This window comes from Phyllostomus hastatus, unplaced genomic scaffold (assembly GCF_019186645.2).
Source record: "Phyllostomus hastatus isolate PE091 unplaced genomic scaffold, TTU_PhHast_1.1 phas_scaffold_193, whole genome shotgun sequence".
NCBI lineage: Eukaryota > Metazoa > Chordata > Mammalia > Chiroptera > Phyllostomidae > Phyllostomus > Phyllostomus hastatus.
Window position 1 is genome coordinate 9,320,176 of NW_025334015.1, and position 21,759 is coordinate 9,341,934.

A 21,759-nucleotide genomic window follows, 5' to 3' on the forward strand; every position below is an offset into this window, starting at 1 on the left:
TGTGTGTTGGGGCATGTGCACACATAACAGATCTCGTCCCCCTACCCTGGGACCTCTGGTCTCCCCAGACAAATAATAACAGTGACTGCTGAGTGTATTAATTGGCATAAGAAAGACTGACGATCAACAGAAGGTGGGGGAAAGAACACGAGACATGATGTGATGAAGTGAGGGAAGCAGACCGGGTGTGTCCTAGCTTGCCCCTCTGAGGGGCCTGGAGCCGCGGGACGGCAGTGACAACGAGGACACTGAGTGTCCAGAGCTTGGTTTCTAATTACCACTCCCTGCTACCATGGCTCCTTGGGGAAAAGGCTCATTCTAGGGCTGGGCTGGGGCACGCACAAGAGAGCCCAAGGCAGCCGGCAGTGCCAGGACGCAAGAAAGTGGCTCAAAAGAGACAAAAGAATGGGGCATGTCAAAGGGACGTGGGAGCCACACTCAGCAAGCTCCCGCAGTCAAACCTGAAACCCCCGCGAGCAGCGAAGGCAAAGACGGGCATCGGGTTACAGCCCGAAACATAAACACCCGGGTCCACAGAAGTAGGGGCAGACGGTTAAATAAAGCGGAGGGAGGGACAAATCTTCCTTACAGAAGAATTCCAAATTGACTCACAGCCACCGAAAAACATGTGGAAAGTGGGGGAAACAGTTCCTCCCAGGGGGGCGAGCTGGCAAACGCTCTTCACCGAACGACCAAGATCAATGGGACTGACAATGTCATCTGCCTGCTGACGTGATGTGATGCCCCCCAGACCTCGTCACCCCAGTCTCACCATGAGACCAACTCCAGTCCAACCACATGGGGGGCATTCTCCAGGACACCTGGCCTCCACACTGCCAAGGTCAAGGAAGGCAAACGCAGACAGACCGAGAGGCTGTCACGGACCAGAGGAGACTGGGGAGCCCAGACACAGACTGCAAAGTGGTGGCCAGGCCCAGCTCTCGGAGCAGAGAGGACGTCTGGGTGGACACCGATGCTTGGCGAGGGGAGCCTGGGTGTGGGTGGGCAGGGACGGACCGCGGGGGCGTCCAGTGTCGACAGCAAGGGGAGGTGGGTGAGGGCCATACAGGGATTCCGATATATTACAGCTTACCTATATTCCAAAATAAAGTTTACTTTAAAACATTCCTAAGGAAGCTCCCATCACCCCCAAAAGAAGGAAAATCATTTCTGTCCAGAGTCGACTTGGAGTGAAGTTGACAAAATGGGAAAAGAAAGGATAGTCAGGTTGTGGCCCCTGGGACAGCAGCACCGACCCCACGCCCTCCAGACCTTGGCTTGGCTGTCACCTCCCTCACCTGTGCTCACAGGACATCTGACAGGGCCCCACCACCATGCCTGAGGCCTACACAGTGCCACAGGCCCCAGCTCTCCTAAAAGCCCGTGGCCACTCTCTCCTCCCTGCAATAGGGTATCAGGGAGGCTGGAGGGTCCCTCATGGATTGTGTCAGCAGGAAGACCCCAAGGTGGGTTCTCCCCTCGAATGTCTGCTCCCTGGGCCCCTCGTCCAGGAGCAAGCTGTCCTCTCTTGGAGCCTACTGCCAGCAGGCCTGAGTGGGCTGGAGCTAAGACACAAAGAGCCCATCCCTGGGCCACCTGCCCCCACCTCGTGCTGAGACCGCAGCACAGCCCTCCCCTAGTGAGCCTCCCCTGCCAGGCTGGAGTCTGCCCTGGACCTAAGGCTACAATGCACTGAGCACCTACTGTGTGCAGGCACAGGGCTCAGTGTTTCAGTTGGGTTGTCATATTTACATCTCACAACTCTAAGGATAAGAACTCAGCCCTGCCTGGTGTGGCTCAGTGGATTGAGTACAGGCCTGTGAAACAAAGGGTTGCTGGTTCAATTCCTAGTCAGGGCACATGCCTGGGTTTCGGGCCAGGTCCCCAGTAGGGGAAGCATGAGAGGCAACCACACATCGACATTTCTCTCTCTCTTTCTCCTTCCCTTCCCCTCTCTCTAAAAATAAACAAATAAAATCTTTAAAAAAAAGTGAACAACTCACATTGTCTTCATTACCACTGAAAAACTGGGGGCCTACGCAGTGTGACTACCTGCCCAAAGCCACCTGGCATGCCAGAGCCACGCTGCTACCGCAAGGCCCATCTGAACAAATGCCAGGGGTCCCTTGAGCGCAGTGATTAACCATGCAGACTGTGGGATCCACTCACTGGGTCCGAGGCCAGCTCTGCCACTTAATGGGGCAACCTTGAGCAAATGTCCTCACCTCTCTGAACCTGCGCTTCTGTGAAATGTGGACATAAGCAGACCTGCCTAACTGGGTTGTTATTTAGGAAAGATGCTGAGATGGTGCTTGACTGAGAGTTAGTAGCCACATCCTGGGGTATCTGAGACCCCTGCAGCCCTGGCCCTGCCCCAATGCCACCTGACTTTGGCAGGACCCACAGACACAGGGCCTTTCCAGCCCCCAAATACATGAGGAGGCCCCCCACTTCCCACCCAGTGGCTCACTTGAATCCTCTGTCGTCATTGAAGCAGTGCGCTGCGGACACCATCCAGGTGGGAGAGATGAGGGAAGCCCCGCACAGGTGGCCCTGGCCCAGAGCGTGGAGGCTCACCTGCCAGGGCCACTCGCCTTCTTCTGCATCCTTGCCTCCAACCACCCGAGACTGCCTGTTGAACGGCCGCAGCCCGCAGTCTGCAGGGACAGAGAACCCGAAGGAAGGACAGAGAGTGGAGGTGAGGCCCTATGCCAGGCCCCACGAGAGCCCCGATGGGGTGGTCGCCTTGCAGCAGGCACAGTACTGCTGGAATGGTGGTGCCAAGAGGGACCCCTACAAATAAGGAACTCTGGGCCTCAGACCCACCAACTTCCACAGGGCCCCTCTCCCCTGCTCTCTCACACTCCCCTGTCCTCACTCCTGCACAAATGCACTCAAGGCCCTCCAGACACCTGCTGGTTTGCTTAGATTGACTAAGGGTGTCATTTGCCTAGATTTCCTTGTTGAATGCTGAAAGACAGGGCTCTAGCAGAGAACAGTGGGTGGGTGACGCGAAGCACAGAACAACCGCAGCCGTGCTCAGGTATAACCTGGGCCAGTGCTTCTGAAACACCCAGGAGGCTGCAATCAGAGCATGGGGCGGGGTGAAACCCTGCAAGGGCTCCGGTAGGCTGTGCCCTCTCCCCAGGCAGGATGGGAAAGCCAGGGCTTGCCCTTCTCCCATGGCCATGGCCGGGTCTGAAAGCAGGGGCCAGCCCAGCACAGTCACCAGGACAACAGCCTGCCCCAGGGGCACCAGGGGCTGGCGGTCTGCCCCGGGCTTTGCCTCAAGGCGTAGAGTGCATCCTCAGGGCAGTGCCTCGGTGCCAATCAACAAATCAGCACCGTCTCCCTTTCCTCCAGGCAGCCAGCGCCCTCGCACCAGGGCAGAAGTGGGTGAGGGAGGCGCTGGCGAGATTCCCGCCTCCGCGGGTGCCCGCCTGCCCAGCCCTGCTCACCGCAGTTCTCCTCGTCGGAGCCGTCGCTGCAGTCCTTCACCCCGTCACACTCGGGGTTGCTCTTGCTCACGCAGAGCCCGCTGTGGCAGCGGTAGGTGTGCTTGGTGCAGGTGACCACGCTCACTGTGCGAGGAGGGGGCGGGGAGAAAATCAGTCCCTCTGCGGCTCTCCGCCTCGTGCCTGGAGACCCGCCCCCGTCCCCCCACGCCCTGGCTCCGGCCTGCCCCGCCCAGCCACCGGTTCCCCACCGTCGGGAAGCGTCTACCCTTACGGAGGCCCTTTCTCACCACACATCCTGCAGGGTGGTTTGTTTATTAAACTTTGGACCTGCTGCATGTAGGATGCTCAGGGCTGCGCCCTCGGGTGGGGAGGAAAGCCCCCTGAAGCGTGGTGGGCTGGGCCGGGCCTTACCGCGGTCACACGTGGCCTCGTCGGACCCGTCCCCACAGCTGTCCTGCCCGTCACACCGCTGGCTGTTCGGGATGCACTTCCCATTGCCACACTTGAAGGTCTCCTGCGGACAGCCTGGGAAGCACAAAGCACTCAGCAGGGCTCGAAGCCGCCGCCGCCGAGAGTGGGAGCCCGGCAGCCCCCCGTGGGCACTCACTGCAGCCCAGCTCGTCACTGTTGTCCCCACAGTCGTTCACGTTGTCGCAGACCCAGTAGCGGGGCTTGCAGAACTTGTTCTTGCAGGTGAACTGGTAGGTGGCGTTGCATTCTGGGGGGGCGAGGGCAGCAGTCAGCAGGTGAGGCTCAGCCGGGATGCATGTCCCCAGCCTCCCTCATCACGCGCTGCCCGGAGTCACTGGCTAAGGAAGCTGACCGCCCAGCAGAAACGCTCTGCGGCCGGCCCACAGGAGACAAGGCTCCAAACAACAGAGGAGGGGAAGGGGCTAGATGTCCGCACAGGGGGTGGGCACGCCCTCCGGCCACCTCAGCTCAGCTGGCAGGCGCCAGGGCAGGCAAGGGCAGGCAAGGGCGGGAGAGGATGGCGGGCACGGCCCCACTCACGGCAGTGGAGCTCGTCGCTGTAGTCGGCGCAGTCGGCCCAGCCATCGCAGCGCAGCTCGTTCCTGATGCAGCGCCCCGTGTTACACATGAACTTCCCTGGACACGCTGCAGGGGAGAGGGCAGGCCTGGAGTCGTGCCACCATCTCTGCCCTCGCAGCTAGCTCCCTGCCTCGCCTCCCCCTCAGAGCCAACCTCCCTGCCACACTGAGGACGAAAGACAAAAGGCGCCGGCCAGCGCTGCGCAGAGAGGAGCTGGGCCGCAGCTGGCTCCCCAGCGAGGGCCTCCCGGCCCACCGCGCCGGGGCACGGGGGCACGGGTGTTCTTAGAGCCGGTGCAGGAAGGCTGGCCCAGGGTCCCTCCTGGCTGCCAGTGACCAAATCCCGGGAAGCTCTGGGCAAAGTAGAGAGGGGATGGCTGGGCATGCACTCAGCTCTACTGCCCCGGGGCCCCAGCCAGCCATGTCCTTTGAGTGCCAGGCTCCCCACTGGCAACACAGAAATGGCAGCGCCGCAGCTCGATACTTTGTGTCAAATGACATCACCACACTTCCAAGCTTCTGAAGTTGGAAGGTGTCTGACAGCTGGTGTCAACAGGCTGATGACGGAGCTGAGAGGAAGCTATTGTCCCTTTCTCTGCAGAGGCAGCCTAGTCACTTAACAGAGGGGCTTGCTCATCTAAGTATGATCACCCTCCCCAGTATCTTCAAACCCGGAGAGCACGATGCTGAGGAGATGCAGCACAGAGAGTGCACCCCGGGCCCCTCCCTCGAGCCCGCTCCTCCTTCCACAGAGCCACTCACGGTCACGGGAGTCATAGGACTGGTACTCAGCCAGGAAGCCTGTGTCGGTGTAGGACTGGTCCGAATGCAAGCGCACAGTGATCTTGCTGCTCTGGCTGGCAACCACAAACTGGGACTTCTCGCCGCAAAACCTGCAGCTCGGGGCGACAGTAGGAAGGTGACCTACCTTCGGACTTGGGCAGTCCCCACAAGGCACCAGCAGTGGGCCAGCCCCCACGCCCCAGCGGGCCCCTGCCCCAGGCACTCACTTCTCCCCGTTGACCTCCACGTAGTCCTTGGGGCATGAGCCCAGGGGCACACCGGGCTCCAGCAGGTAGAACACTTTGAAGATCACCTTGACATTCCGGTTGTTGGGCACCTGCAGAGAGAGATGCTGCTGGTCTCTGCCACCTCCTTCCCTGTTTCCCAAACCCAGAGCGTCAGAGGCGGCCGGGAGCAAGGCTGCTGTGTTGCTCTTCTCCGTTCCATGTGGGCGACGTGCGGCACAGAGCAGCAGGGGTCAGGGGCGTGTGGAAGAAAGTCTGGACGCAGAGGCGAGGGACATTGTCACGTGGCTGTAGAAGGCTGGAGAGCTCTCCCGACACATCGAAGGAAGGAAAAAGACATGGACGGCAGGACTCCTTCCGCAAGGGCTCTCTCCACTGCCCACAGACACTGCAACTTCATCCCGGCCGCATGGCTGGGACGCAGCCACCTGCACCCTCGAGTCGCAGGAGCAAGCTGAGGCTCTACCCAAGGGCCCGCCGTCAGCCACGGAGGAGCCAGGACTCGCGTCCGGGTTTGCTGACACTGCAGCAGGTCAGCCCTCATGGCCTGCCCATGTGGGGCTCTGACCCGCAGCCTCTCCCGGGTCGCCAAGAAGCTCATCTCCCTCTGCCCGCCCCTTGTCCCCTCTCTCCCCCATCTCCCTGACTCCTCCTGCCTCCTCCCCTGCAGCTCCTACCTCGATGTCCCAAGTGCAGTTGATGTTGGGAGGGTAGTGACCCGGATAGTAGGGGCTGGTAAATGTCCCTTGGGCTCCACGTAAGTAGCCTCCACAGCCTAAGAGGAAAGAGGAGACGGAGCATGGGGACTGAGGGCGCTGGGCTGGGCGGGCGGGCGGGCGGGCGGGCACTGGAGGCTCCACAGCCAGTTGCTGGGAACTCCGAGTGCTGACTGCTTTCAGGAGGGTGAAGGACAGGTGGCCCTGTGACTTCAGCTTCAAGCCTCTGGCATGGACCTGGGCCAGTTCACCACAGGGTTTGGTTCCTGTCTGCCTGGACTCAGGCCAACCATTAACTGCTGTTCCCTTCTCCGCCCCACCCCGGCCCTCCTTACTGCTCATCTTAGGCAGCTGGAAGAACGCGGCTTCAAAGCCAGGGTGTCGCCGCTCAGTGTTGATGATCAGTGTGACAAGCAGGACGTTCTGGGAGGAGAGGAAGGTCAGGTTGTAGGAGGGGGGGTAGGTGCCACAAAGCCTGTGGAGGCAAAAGGGCCAGGCGTGAGCAAGAGCGAACAGAACCGAAGCAGAGGGGCCCAAGGACCCCTCCCCTCACCCTGGTCCTGGTCCCAAAAGGGTGGGGTCAAAAGCCCCACTCCACACAAAACCATCAGCCACCTAAGGATTTAGTTATGAGACTGTCATTGTTGAAAGCAGCAAGACCTCAGAAACATTGACATCCTAACATTAGAGGATTCGTTAAATAGACTACAGGCTAAATAATAACAATACTAGCAGTAACAGCATGAACAACTAACACTTAGTAAGAACACGCCAGGCCCTGTTCTACATGCTTTTATATCTGGCAACTCAGGTGGCTTCATGACGACTCCATGGAGTACAGACGATCGGCCCCATTTAGAGATAAGGGCACTGAGGCAGGGACAGATGGAACAACATGCCCACAACTCCACAGTCAACAAGCGCCAGGGCAGAAGTTCGAACCCCGGCCTCAGGCCCCAGAGCCCGCACGGCCGGTGACCGTGTCCCGCTGCCTCTGAGCTCTACCACGTCACGCAGCCATGGAAAAGGACGCCTGGAGACAGAGTGACTCGGAAAGACCGTCATACCGAGTGGGACAAAAGCAGGTTTACAGTTGTATGCGAAGCACAGTTTATTCTTGTGTTATCATTTATTAGTTTTGTGTGGTTGTCCATACGAGCAAGTGTAAACCTACTTTTGCCCCACCCTGTATACTTCATTTTTAAAAAGCAGACGACAAAACCTAAGGTGCTGTATAATCCTATATTTAAATATAATCACAAACATATACACAGTGCAAAAGTCTGGAAGAATGTGCACCACAACACTAACAGTGATCGCTTCCAGACAGTAAGATTATGAATGACGCTTGTCTTCTGTGCGTGTGTTTTCCCACTTTTTCCTTTCAGGAGATATATTTATCTGCTGTACAATTAATAAGTTAGAGCCCTGGCTGGTGTGGCTCAGTAGACTGAGTGCCAGCCTGTGAACCAAAGGGTCAGTGGTTCAATTCCCAGTCAGGGCACATGCCTGGGTTGTGGGCCAGGTCCCCAGTAGGAGGCATGTGAGAGGCAACCACACACTGATGTTTCTCTCCCTTTCTCCCTCCCTTCCCCTCTCTAAAAATAAATAATTAAAATCTTCTTTAAAAAGGTTAAAGAAAGAAACCCTGCACAGAAACGGTGTGTAAACAGCAGTCCTGACTGCTCAGCTGTGGCAGCAGATGGCTGTCCCGCGGTTTGGCTCGAACGCCAGCCCGGTTAATCACGACCATCTGCCCAGCTCACTCCCACAGTAGCGTGAGAAGGCTGCGCACAGGGAGCCAGGCAGAGCTGGGGAGGGGCAGTGCACCCTCCAGCCGTGCCTTTGACAGGTGGTGGCCCCATCCAGAGGGGCAGCAGCTGGGGGTGGCGCTCATCTCGCACCCCAACCTCTTCGGCAGGAACCTTACACCTTCCCAGTCCCTGTGATTCTGATGCTTCACATCCAGCCTCCTGGGCAGGAACATCACAATTTCCCAGTCCCTGCAAATCCCGGCTTTGCTGACTCTGGAGAGACCGCCCTGCCAGGGTTGGGCAATTCCTGGAGATGGTGTAGACTCGCCCAAGGCCAAGCCTTTCACAGCAGCTCAAAGACCTGCTCCCTGCGGCTCTTACACCCCAGGCCACCTACCATGTGCTCGCTTCACCCCACACCCGGGCAGCCCCTGAGAGACAGCCCTATGCCCAGGAGTCCACTTGGATTATTCAACCACAGGCCCCGCCTTGCCTTGCCTTTCTCCAACAACACCGCACCACCCATGTTCCGCCAGTGTCCTCTGGCCCCTGGCTGACCTGGGCGCTTCCCCTCGTCACCCCAGGTGGCTCCCCTTGTGGGAACTGTGGATAAAAAACTATCTTCTCCAGTGGCGGGCGTCCCCTGCTCTGCTGGCCTCAACAAAACCGTGCTGGACAGCAGCAGGCCACACCTCCGCAGGTGAAGGCAGAATGCCCCACTAGCTGGTGCCCAGGGAACAGCGAGCCCTCCTCACTGGCCAGGGCAGACAAGTCTCCAAGGGCTCTGCCCAGGCTCCTGCTGAGGACAGCACCTCCCCTGTGGGTTTGCGGTGGCCTGTGCCCGACAGTCACACTCCATGTCTGCCACCTGCACTGTGACCCATCCCAGAAGCTCCGCCCCTGGAGGTGGCTGCCAAGTTCTCACAGCCCATCCCACTGCCCCGGACACTCACCGCACCACGGTGCGGGGTTCCACAGGGCTCAGGGTGTCATACACCATGACCCGGTCATTGTCACGGTCGTCACAGGGTGCGACGTCAAAGCTTCGGAAGGTGAGGCTCAGCACGGAGTCGGCATCCCCCCGCAGCGTCCACTGGCAGCGGGCGAAAGCCGGGTAGGGGCTATCAGGGAAGCCGGGTGTGGCGAAGCGAGTCAGCTCCCCCCCTCGGGCATGCAGGGCGAATCTGCATCTGTCTGTGGGGGACACAAGAGGGTGTGCAGCAGAGCTGGGCAGAGCCGGCAGCGTCGGCAGCCCAGGGCCCTGCAGGGAGGGGTGCCCTGGGGCTGGCCTCTCTGAGCACCCCAACTGTCTGGGACTCAGGAAGATCGAGCAGGGGGTTTCTCATGGCCTGGAACAGGCAAAGGGATGTGCTGGCTATCACCAGCGTGTGACTCTTGGGGACACCTCAGTAAAGGGGCCCCTGGCCACATCCCAATCCTCCTGTAGGAGGAGGGCACAATACTTACTGTCCTGGTTGCTCTGTACTGTCCTGGGGTCAGTGGCTGAAACACAAGAGGGAGAATAAAATATTTACTGATCTGGTCTATTTCCTCGTTCCTGCTTCCTTATTCCACTAAGGGAGGGGCCAGCCAGCATGTTGTCCCCTCTTCCGGCATGTTGGTGGCAGTTGCCCTGCCGTGGTCCCCCTGTTCGCCCACCCCTGGTGGCCCGGAACTCACGGAAGGCCACCACCGAGGTCAGCACGAAGGAGTGCAGCGTGCGGGTGCGGGGTGGCAGCTTGACAGCATGCTCCTGGGCCATGGCGCGCTCGGACTCCTCCACCAGGTGGCTGGGGATTCTGAACTCTGACCAGTAGTAGGCAATGACGCTGCCCTCACTGGGGAGATTGGGCCATGTCTGAGACGCAGGCAGGGCCTGGGCACAGGCTTGTCCCCACTCTCCAAGAGGCCAGGTGAAACCCCAAACCCAAATATGGAAAAATTACAAGGACACACTGCCAGTCCCGAGCGGCCTACGTGGCAGACACAGTGCAGAGCACGCCGCCCACCCAGGCGCCCCTGATCATCGCCACACCACCCAGACAGAAGAGCTGCGTGGATTACGTCACAGCAAAAAGGACAGAACAGGACTGGCACCTGGTCCACCAAGCCAGGACCCTGTGGCTCCATCGCCCTGCAGGCTGCAAGATTCTTATCATACATGCAACACCATACCGACCCTGTTCCCAGCACCACCCCCACCCAGCCTCCTCCCCAGCACCCACCTGAAGGCAGTCACTGCAGACTCCTTGTGGTAGGGGCCCAGGACCGGGATCCTACTGTACAACAGCTTCAGCTGCAGGAAGGAGACAAGGCTCAGCACAGGCCAGAGAGCAGTGATGCCCCGGGCCCCAGCCCCTGCTGCTCCCTCCATCCTGGGACCTGGGTGCCCTTCCCACGGCAGTGGGTCCCACACCCACCCAGGGAGCACAGCAGGCACAGAGCTCAAGCCCAGGAGTTGGACTCACCGCCTCCCTCACTTTGTTGGCCAGCTCTGCAAACTCAGTGGAGTTTGGGTTCTCATAGGCATCCATAAAGTTCTCGTTTGTGATCCTCAGGTAACCATTAAAGATTTTCTGGACCCGCGTGTTCCGGTCTGTGCAAGGCCAGGAGGGAGAATAGTCAGAGGAAGTAACATCACCCCCGTCCCATCCCCTAATGTCCACAGGCTGCCCTCAGCAACCCTGGGGGAGCTGTTACGATGAAGGGTGTGGAGGTGCTGAGCCAGGCCTCTACTGGCACCCAGAGCAGGACAAGCAACAGAACTGACAGACACAGGAGTGGGTGCCCGGAGGGGTCATGACGCAATGACGCATGAGCCCTGTGGGCCAACTCTGACCAGTGCCCCCCACCACTGCTGTGGCTGGAAAGAGCCAGGGGAGACAGAGCCCTAGACCCCTCCTCGCTCACCGCTCACCGCCACTGCGCCCTCTACTCTCTCCCTCGGGTCTGTAAGAGGTGGGCCCTGTCCCTTGAGGGGGGGGTGGAGCCACCCCCACATCCTGCCTCCCCCCTTCTGCCCCCACCCCACTTTACTCACACTTGAAGTGCCACACCAGGAGGCCGGCCATGAGGGAGAGCAGGAGGATGCCGATGAGCACAGCCACCAGCACCACCCAGAGCCTGGGGCCTCGTTTCTCAACCTTCTTGGTGTTGTTGACGGGCAGGAACTCCAGGCCCTCCTCGAAGCCGTTCATGTTCTGCACAGAGAAAGGCACTGCAGCTCCGAAACTCTCTCACCTCACTGGCCTATCCACACCCGGGCACCACAACTCTCCTCCACTCACTTACATGAATCATCTTTGATGCAGGTAGATGCCCAGGTGTCCGGGAGGTGGGCCCAGCCCAGGCCTGTGATTGGCCAACCGGTGGCTAGTTGAAAGTTTCTAAAGGCCCCTCCTTCGGCCACCACAGCCCCAGACCCACAGGCCCCCTGCACTTTCTAGAAGCTTCATGCTGTGGGCAGCACAAAGACTGCACCCCCCCCCCCCGCCCCCACAGTGGCCCTGCTTGGCCAAAGTTTAACCAGTTGAAGTAGAAAGGCAGTGGACCTGGGAGGCCCCACCATGCCGTGGGGACCAACTACCCTGCTTCCAGCCTTGGGTCCAAGTACAGGAGCTCACAGGTAAGGTGAGAAGGTCACACCTCTACCGGAATCCACACCCATGCTCAGACCCAAGAGCGGGAAAGCAACAAAACTTCCCACAAGCAGGATGGCGGTTTCCCAGCTCCTCCCTGTCAAGGGGCATCCAGGAAGAGAGACATGGAGGTGGATGGGGCAGGTGCAGCGTCAGCGTGCCCTGGCAGGCAGCCTCTCTAGCACACTCTGCCCGCCTGCCTTCAGTCCGGGACGCGGCTGCAGGTCATGGAATGTAAAGGTCGGCAGGCTTAACCACCTTATACCCAGTGTGAAGGGTTTGGAATAAAAGCAGGAGCCCACAATCCAAATTCCACAGATATGCCCACCTTTAACAGTTTCCAGATGTGGTTCTTCTGGTGTTAACCTCTTAACTCAAAAAATGTGTTTTTAAGCTGACATTTCTTGGTTCGTCATATTTAAACATTATCTATAAAACATTCTCCACACTCCTGCCACTTTCAGATCCTTCTTAGTTTCCTAATTGGCTGTATTTGTGACTTTATCTAATACCGCACACAGGAGCACACTCCAGCCCTGGCCGGGTAGCTCAGTTGGTTTGAGCATCATCCCAATACACCATAGTTTCGAGTTTGAGCCCCCATCAGGGCACATACAAGAATCAACCAATGAATGCATCAATAAGTGGAACAACAAATTGATGTTTCTCTCTCTCCTACCTCCCTTCCTCTCCCTCTAAAAATCAATCAGTCAACCAATCAATCCATAAATCACTTAAAAAAAAAGAAACACACTCCGTACCTAACAGTACCATGATAATCATACTGAGTACACGAATGTATCAAATCAATACACTACACCTTAAACTTACACAATATCATATGTCAATTACATATCAATAAAAATAAATTTAAAAAAAGAAAAGAAACACACCTCAGAGGCAACCATTTAAAATGCTTTCAAACTGCTTGTTCTAGAATTCATCTCCATATTTCTAAATAATATGCCAATACCACTATCTCTTGATTCATCTATTAAAAAATAATAAACTGATTTTCTATTATGATATTGTGGATTTTAATGTCATTCCTTCTCTTTCCCTCACCCAACCTCCCAATAGTTATCAGCCTAAAAGTTTTTTATTTTAAAATATTTTATTTATTTTTTAAAATATTTATTCATTTTTAGAGAGGTGGAAGAGAGCAGGAGGGAGAGAAACACTGATGTGCAAAGGAAACATCCATCACAACCCCAGCTGGGACCTGGCCCACAACCAGGCATGTGCCCTGACTGGGAATAGAACCAGCAACCTTTTGGTCCACAGGTCTGCACTCAGTCCACTGAACCACACCAGCCAAGACTCAGGCTAAAGTTTTTTTTTAAATTATATCCATACTTTAATGTTTTCAGTATTAGTCTTTGAGAATATTGTTCATTATTTTTTCCTTCCCAGTGCAACTATCTTTTCTTTTCCCGGCTGCAAATATTCTTTTACTTGGGTTTCTTTTTAACATACACCCAAGTCTTTCCATACAATCTAAGAGCTCTGTAATACTCTTCTAATCTTCCATATCTAAAATCCGTCAAATAACCTTTCACTTCACTTTCATACTGGGAGCCTCCCTCCTACGGACCTTTGGTCTCTCCCACGTCTGTTGTCTGGACCCTCCACCGTCACCCTGGGGGTCCCCTCCCTCTTGAGTTACCTGCCCTGCTTCCTGGATTCTCTGTCTTCATCTCTCATGGATCACAGTTGTTGATAGTTTGTCTGGGTATAGAACTATAGGTTTCAAATACTTTCCATTTAGAAGTTTGAAGACTCCATTGTTTTTTAGCTTCTAACTTGGCTTTTGTAAACATTATAATAGTATACATCCATTACTTTTTATTCATAATTTTCATCTTTCTCTGAAAGCCTTCAATTGGGTCTTTTCATTTGGTAAACTGAGCCCTCCACCTGCCCTTTGAATGTGGAAACCCTTATCTTTCAGCCTAGGAAACTTTCTTGCACTATTTCCTAGGTAATGTCCTCCCCATCATTTCCTCTGGTCTAACTTTCTGCAATTTCTAACATTTGTACTGACCTCTAACTTATCCTTTTTCTGCTATCATCCATCTTATTTCTTAATCTTTCTAAGGAGTTTTCCATTTTTCTACTAAAACTTTAATTTGCAAGAGTTCTTTCTTGTTCCCTGAATTTCAAGTGCTTCATCTTTTCATCTGTGAATTTCTGCTGAGTACCTTTTCTCCGTTCTTATTTTCTCTTTCATGCTGAAGGCTTTCCCCCAAAGCCCAAGGGCACTAGGTTGCTCAGATTCGGGAATGAGGTCGGAAAGGCTGTTGGAAGCTCTATGTGATGGTTTGGCACAGGTGGCTTTACTGTCGACCACAATGAAGTCAGCTTTTTTACTGGGCACTCCCAACAGTTAAGCTATGTAGAACTTTTCCATGGGGTGCTTTAATGCAGAGATTAATTTTCTCATCTGTTGGATGGAGAGATTCAAGCCCAGGCACCAGCATTCCAGAACATGGGAGAGACTAGACCTTTGCCTCTTTCTGCCCTTCACCATGGCCTTCCTCTGCACCTGGTGTCCTTGGGTCTCAAGAAATCAATTTCCCACCTTTTATGGGGAACTGGTAGGGTGGGGGCATTTTTGCTTGGGACAGAGGTGGGGATCTGAGGACTTCTAACAACACCCTTCCCTTCTCACCTCTACTTTTTATGACACCAGAGCCCAATTCCAGAGCCCAACTGAGGACAGTATCAAAGAAATACTGCGAGCCCTGGCCAGTGTGGCTCAGTTGGTTGGAGCATCATCCCATAATCTGAAAAGTCCCAGGTTTGATTCCTGGTCAGGACACAAGCTTAGGTGCGGGCTCAGTCCCAAGTCAGGGCTGAAAGAGAGGAAACCAATCCATGTTTCTCTCTCACATTGATGTTTCTCTCTCTCTCTCTCTCTCTCTCTCTCTCTCTCTCTCTCTCTCTCTCTCCCTCCCTCCCTCCCTTGGGAGGGAGATTTCTCTCTAAAATCACTGAGCATGTCCTCAGGTGAGGATTTTAAAAGAAGAAGAGAGGAAGAGGGGAGAGGGAGATGGGTAGGGGAGAGGGGAGAGGAAGAGGAGGAGAAGAAGAAAGAGAAGAACAACAAGAACAACAACAACTGAGAGAATATTTCCAAAAGCTAAAGAGAGGAATATCTCTTTAAATCTAAGGGCTCAGTGAACGGTGGGAAAGGCAAATGAAAAAGCAAACACAACTAAACACATCATGATGGAACTTCAGAAGACCACAGATAAAGAGCAGTCCTCTAAGCCTCCGTCTGGGTTGCCCACCCCCACTCTCATATTTCACATTTTTCATCATCACATTATCAGATTCTGGGATTCTTCAACATTCTGGGAATTTTTTTTTAAACTTACTCTTATAAACCTATAGAGTTTTAAAAATTGCTTCACTGAAGTATACTTGACAAAATAAATTGTGCACATTTACAGTGTGCAATTTTGGCATGTGTATACAATCCACAAAACCATCACCATAATCGAGATAAGGAACATACCCCTCACCTTGAAAAGTCGCCTCCTGGCCCTGCCCTCCCAGTCCCCCCCATTCCCTTTCCTGTCCCCAGCAACCACGTACTGCTTCCTATCGGTGAAGACTAGTTTGCTTTTTCTAGAGCATTCAATGGAATCACACAGCATGTATGCTTTATTGTCTGGCTTCTTTGCTCAACACAGTATTGTGAGATCCGTCCACATTATTACATTTACCATGTCAATAGTGCATTCCTTTCTATCGTTAACTAGTACCCCATTGTATGGATACACAATTTGTTTCCCTAGTCCCCTACTGAGGGACATTGGGGTGTTTCCGGTTTGGGGCTATCACAGACAAAGCTGCTACCCACATCCCAGCACAAGTCCTTGCATTGGCCTATGCGTTCACTTCTCTTGGGTAAATACCTGGAAGTAGAACACCAAGTTCGCATGACAGGTGTATCTTTGTAGGAGGCTGCCAAACAGTTTTCCCAAGTGACTGTGCTATTTTACACTCCCATCAGCAGTGCATGAAGATTCCAGTAGTCCACATCCTGCCCAGTACGTGACACAGTCCATCTTTTTAAATTTAGCCATTCTTCTTTTTTAATATATTTTGATTATGCTATTACAGTTGTCCCATTTTACTCCCTTTATTCCCCTCTGCCCTGCACACTACCTCCCACTCACATTCCCCGCCTTTAGTTCATGTCCAAGTGTCATACATATAAGTTATTTGGCTTCTACCTTTCCTATACTATTCTTAACCTCCCCCTGTCTATCTTCTACCTACCGTTTATGCTACTTATTCTCTGTACCTTTACCCTCTCTCTCCCCTTCCCACTCCCATGCTGATAACCCTCCATGTGATCTCCATTTCTGTGGTTCTGTTCCTGTTCTAGTTGTTTGCTTAATTTGTTTTTGTTTTTGTTTTAGGTGTGGTTGTTAATAACTGTGAGTTTGCTGTCGTTTTACAGTTCATATTTTTTATCTTCTTTTTCCTACACAAATCCCCTTAACATTTCACATAATAAGGGCTTGGTGATGATGAACTCCTTTAACTTGACCTTATCTGAGAAGCACTTTACCTGCCCTTCCATTCTAAATAAAAGCTTTGCTGGATAGAGCAATCTTGGATGTAGGTCCTTGGCTTTCATGACTTGGAATACTTCTTTCCAGCCCCTTCTTGCCTGCAAGGTCTGTTTTGAGAAATCAGCTGACAGTCTGATGGGAACTCCTTGGTAGGTAACTGTCTCCTTTTCTCTTGCTGCTTCTAAGATTCTCTCCTTATCTTTAATCTTGGATAATATAATTATGATGTGCCTTGGTGTGTTCCTTCTTGAGTCCAACTTCTTTGGGACGCTCTGAGCTTCCTGGACTTCCTGGAAGTCTATTTTCTTTGCCAGAATGGGGAAGTTCTCCTTTATTATTTGTTCAAATAAGTTTTCTACTTGTTGCTCTTCCTGTTCTCCTTCTGGTACTCCTATCATTTGGATGTTGAAATGTTTCAAGATGTCCTGGAGGTTCCTAAGCCTCTCCTTATTTTTTCAAATTCTTATTTCTTCATTCTTTTCTGGTTGGATGTTTCTTTCTTCCTTCTGGTCCACACTGTTGATTTGAGTCCCAGTTTCCTTCCCATCACTGTTGGTTCCCTGGACATTTTCCTTTATTCCACTTAGCATAGCCTTCATTTTTTCTTTAATTTGCAACCATATTCAACCAATTCTGTGAGCACCCTGATTACCAGTGTTTTGAACTGTGCATCTGATAGGTTGGCCACCTCTTTGTCGCTTAGTTGTAGTTTTTCTGGAGCTTTGATCTTTTCTTTCATTTGGGCCATTTGTTTTTGTCTTGAAGTGCCTGTTACATAGTGAGGGGTGGGGCCTTAGGTGTTCACCAGGGTGGGGCAACCCCTGTCACTGGGTTGTGATGCTGTATGTGGGGGTAGGGGTCCGAGAGGAAACAATGGTACTTGCTCCACGCTCTGCCAGATTTCAATCACTTCCCCACACCCCCCAAGCAAAGTGGGCCCTTCTGGTGCTGATTCCCATGTGGGTGGGTTTATGTTCATTCTAGGACCGTGTGGATCTCTCCAATGAGCTCTCCTGTGAGGCTGGGAGTTTCTCCCGCTGCTGCCTCAACCCTCACAGGTATTTTGAATTGGTGTTTCGAGGCTTTATTTCCCCACGCTGGAACACTGGGTTGCTCAATCTGTCTCACTCCCCAGTTGTTCCTCCCGGTTTATCTGTGCGTGAATGTGGGACCATCCAGTCCTCCAGCCGCTGCCTTACCAGGTCCACCAGCTGCAGCCTTGCCATGAGTCCTTTCTACCCTGGCTGCCCAACTCTGCCCCTCCTACCTGTCTGGATGAATGTTTCTTCTTCAGCTCCTTGGTTGCCAGACTTCCATATAGTTTGATTTTCTGTCAGTTCTGGTTGTTTTTGTTTTTAAATTGTTGTTGTCCTTCTTTTGGTTGTGCGAGGAGGCACACAGTGTGTCTACCTATGCCTCCATCTTGGCCAGAAGTCCTCTCAATTTAGCCATTCTAACAGATGTATAGTGGTACCTCACTATGGTTTTAAGATGCTTTTCCTGAATGACTAGTGATGTTTCGCACCTTTTCATGTACTTGATTGCCATCTGTTTATCTTCTCTGGTGAAGTGTCTTTTCAAATTGTATGGTTTTTTTAAAATTGGTTTGCTTTGTTAGTGGGTTTTGAGTCATGTATATACATATTTGGATACAGTAATTTGTCAAAAATCAGCTGTCCCCATACCTGTGGGTCTCTTTGATCTCTTCACTTTGTGCTAATACCACAGTCTTCCTGACTCCAGATTTGGGAGTCAAAAAAAGCTACTGAAATAATGAGTTTAGTAGGGCTTCAGGATACAAGATGAATATATAAAAATTAATTGTGTTGTTATATGTTAACAATGACCAACTAAAAATTAAAACTCAAAAAATATCACCTACAATAGCAGCAACAATCCAAAATACTCAGGGGCAAATCTGACAGAAGATGCCCCCACTCTGTGCACTGAAAAATACAGAACAGTGCTAAGAGACATTTTGAAAGACCATGTTCATGGACTGGACCACTCGGTATAGTTCAGATGTCCGTTCTCAAACTCGTCTAGACACTCCACACAACCCTGATCAAAACTTCAGCAGGGCTTGTGGAGAGATGGACGAGCTGGCCTGCCATTCACAGGGAAGTGCAACGGACCCGCCGTGAACAGGAGAACGAACCCAGAGGGCTAAACCTCCCTGATCTCAAGACGTGTTATCAAGGCAAGGGAGGGTTTTCTTTAAATTCGAAAATCACGTAGCATTTCATTTCCAAGAGAGATATTTTATGCTCTGGGGTTACTTTATTGGGCAATTTTTCTTATTTCATGAATGCACTACCTCCTGGCTCTTTCTTAAGTTACCAATTAGATTTCCTTGTCTCAATTATCTTCAGAACTTTGTCTTTCTCTTTCAGGTTGTATGTTTTCTTTAAATGACCAGTGATCCCTGGATGTCTAGTCATATGTAAAAATGAAAAAATACAATGTGCTGAAGGCCAGTAAGGGGCTGGGTGGAGGCAGACCAAGGGGTGGGGTGTGGGGGCCTGGGTAATAGTGCCAGCAATATAAGTTAATAAATTAATAAATTAATAAAATAATTTTAATTAAAAAAGGCTTTAAAGTTAGACTCTCTGAACAGACTACATAGATGTATGTGCATATGTGTTAAAAGAAATGTAAGAAAATAATTGTTTATTATGTTTATTTTCAATTGACAGAGTAATTTCCCAACTATTTCCCTACCTGCCCCTCCCTACAGCCCTGGACTCTCTGCAGGGGGAGGATGGGGGAGCGGAGGGTGGGGCTGTTGGGCTGTGGCCACAGACGAGGTGGGAGAAAGGATGACATAGTAAGAGCACGCAGCCAGTCCCGGTTCTGTCCTGGTTCTGGTCCCGGTTTCTGCCTCCCAGAGAGGTCAGCTCCCAGAGCTCAAGAAGCAAGTATTCAGGGGAAAAAGAAAACAAGCTCCTTGGGAAGGGGGCAGTGGGCGACAGCTTGGACAGTGCACCCCAGGGTCCACTGGGCCCCGCCTTGGGGCCAGGCCGGCAGCAGTGGGGCAGGCATGCCGGCAGGGCCTGGATCGTTCCTGCGGAGCAAAGGCTGGGCTCCACTTGCCAGAAATGCTGTGTAATCAGTAACCAGGCTATTTCCTTTTATAGCTCTACTCTCGGCTCCATTTTTAGGCTTATTGCAGATTGTGTTGCCAAACTGAGGCATTTTAGTGATAAGGAAACTGAGGCTGAGAGGGAGTGGCTTGTACAAAGTCCCAAAGGCAGTGAGGTCAGCTGGGGCAAGAACCACGCCCTTCCACCTTCCAGGTCCTTCCACCCTCTGGGCGGTGGTGCCGGTGCTCTCGCCTGGAGGAGGAGGGGGCAGGGAGCCCCCACCCACTCCACTGAACTACACACCTAACCATCTCTCCCCACCTAACAATCTCTCTATGCACCACAGAGCCAAAGGAACAGAAAGTACACCAGTACCTGCTTTGGCCTCTCCTCTCTCTTTTGTAGAAGGAAACGCATATGCAGGTGCCCATACAAAACCCAGTGCTGTGAAGCCAGGTGCTTGTCTATGCAAACAGAGGCAGAGAGAGAGAGATTACATAGCCCTCATGGCCAACTGTCACCAGCTAGCCAGAGTCCCCAGACGCTCAGCACAGCGCAGACAAGAAAACAAGGAACAACTTCCTGGAGGACAGCCCTAGTGGGCATGAAGAGCTTGGGGTGCCCACAGAGTGAAGAGCCGGAGGGGTGAAGGGCAAGACCCCAAGGGGCAGGGTGCAGGGGCAGATGATCACTGAGCCATCCAGACCCAGGAGGATGTAGAAGCCTGGGTCACAGTGGCACATTTTCTGCTATGTTAAGCACACTAGCGCAAGTGACATGTATCCTCCACAAGGCCAGTGGTTATCCTAAAAAACTAATTTACAAAAGCTATTTGATGATGTAAAAAAGACCCTTGCAGTCACCCGACTTCTGTTCAGAAATAAACTCACTAGGGCGGAAAACTAAAAACTAAGCAAACAAAAAGCTGTGTTCAAGTCGACCAAAGAATTCTCCCACATGAGGGGAGCCTTCTCCTGACCCCCAAGCACACACTAACACACCTGGCACCAGCTCCAAACTCTCCAGGGCCTGCCCTCCCACTGGCTCTGGGGACCAGCCAACCCAAAGTTAGAAAGGTCATCGGTAGTTTGGAGTATGGTCCTCACTGGAGAGAAGCAACTGGTGAGTGTTGACACGTTTTAGTGGCAAAAGTAACATTAACTATCCAAAAAGCCATGCAAGATGCCAATCAAAGCAGATGAGGAAAAAGTAAATCTTTGTGCCAAACTGTTTGTTTGTTGTCAAGATTGTCACTCATTTGGCTAAGGTTGGGTGTGACCCGCTGGGAAGGGGAAGGAATCGAAAACAGAAGACGTTACTCAGAGTCCTGGGAGGTACCATGAAAGACCCATCACATGACAACTGATAACCTACATCTACTGCTGAAGATAGAGGTCAAGGGGCAGGAGTGATGTCAATGGCTGGAGACAAAGGCGTGTTGCTCAGACCTGAGACTGGAACAAGGGTGGCTGGCTTCATGCGCCACTGCCAACTCCGCCGTTGATGTGGGGCAGGTGCTGTTCACTCATACTTTCGGTGACTCAGTGTACCCACCACCAGACAGGACGGATTTCCATTCCCTGATGTCATCACTGTCACTGCGGTCATTAGAACCATAAAATCTCCCTGAGATTATTCAAGCAAGAAAGAACAGTCTGAGCCTGTGTGATGGTTTTCCAAGGAGAGAAGGAGCTCTGGCGGCACTGGGAGATGCGCGCCCTCCTTTACAAGGAGGAAGACAAAGCCAGCGTATGCAGAGCTCACGGCCGCTCCCTGATGCTGCCACTTCCTGTCAGATCCCGGCCAGAGTCCCCAGAAACACAGCATGGCTCAAGGCCCCTACGATGACAGTGCAAAAATGAATTCCAGCCCCAGCCAGGGGCTGTGGGTTTGATCCCCAGTCGGGCACATACAGGAGCCAACTGACCCATGTTTCTCTCACATTAATATTTCTCTTTCTCTCCCCCGCCTCTCTCACCCCTTCCTCTGAAAACCAGTAAATATATATATTCTCAGGTGAGGGTTTAAAAAAATGAATTTCAAAAACAAAACACTCTACTTGTCACCCCAGGCGATGCTACACACTGCAGACGTGCAGAGCACGGAGATGCCGGAGGTGCGACTGGAGGAAGGAGGGGCTCGCTCTGCTTCAGTGCCCGCCCACACGGAGGAGAACTCGGGCAGCTGTGGGCAGAGAGCAGCCAGCCCACGTGCAGGTTCCCAAGAGCAAGATGCCCCCCCGTCCTGCCACCACTGCAGCCCCGGCCCAGCAGAGTGACCAGCATAAGAGGACACTGGTTTGTTCAGTATAGCGTGACCACAGGGATAAACGGGAAGGGCGAAGAAAGCCCACATCAGAATCCTCCACCCACCCACCCACCCACCCGGGTGACTGATCTTACAAGAAGCCAGATTCTGAAGACCAAGAGGCTACAGTTCCCATG

General features: G+C 52.9%; 1 protein-coding gene across 2 annotated transcripts in view; it reads right to left on the minus strand.

Annotated features, from left to right (window-relative positions):
* The window catches only part of ST14 (ST14 transmembrane serine protease matriptase), a 37,946-nt gene that overhangs the window by 4,963 nt on the left and 11,224 nt on the right, over positions 1–21,759 (minus strand). Inside the window, exons 1-16 of one of the 2 annotated variants that reach the window (XM_045860361.1) lie at positions 11,297–11,426; positions 11,046–11,205; positions 10,474–10,601; positions 10,231–10,301; positions 9,686–9,843; positions 9,473–9,508; positions 8,959–9,199; positions 6,587–6,726; positions 6,213–6,310; positions 5,518–5,627; positions 5,270–5,400; positions 4,470–4,574; positions 4,066–4,176; positions 3,870–3,983; positions 3,459–3,581; positions 2,471–2,657 (exon numbers count right to left, since the gene is read on the minus strand). In XM_045860361.1, the coding sequence (XP_045716317.1) occupies positions 2,471–2,657; positions 3,459–3,581; positions 3,870–3,983; positions 4,066–4,176; positions 4,470–4,574; positions 5,270–5,400; positions 5,518–5,627; positions 6,213–6,310; positions 6,587–6,726; positions 8,959–9,199; positions 9,473–9,508; positions 9,686–9,843; positions 10,231–10,301; positions 10,474–10,601; positions 11,046–11,205; positions 11,297–11,305 (1,922 nt within the window). In that variant the 5' untranslated portion in view covers positions 11,306–11,426. Of the gene's footprint in view, positions 1–2,470; positions 2,658–3,458; positions 3,582–3,869; positions 3,984–4,065; positions 4,177–4,469; positions 4,575–5,269; positions 5,401–5,517; positions 5,628–6,212; positions 6,311–6,586; positions 6,727–8,958; positions 9,200–9,472; positions 9,509–9,685; positions 9,844–10,230; positions 10,302–10,473; positions 10,602–11,045; positions 11,206–11,296; positions 11,427–21,759 lie in introns of those variants that run through there. The other variant, XM_045860360.1, reaches the window with a different exon arrangement.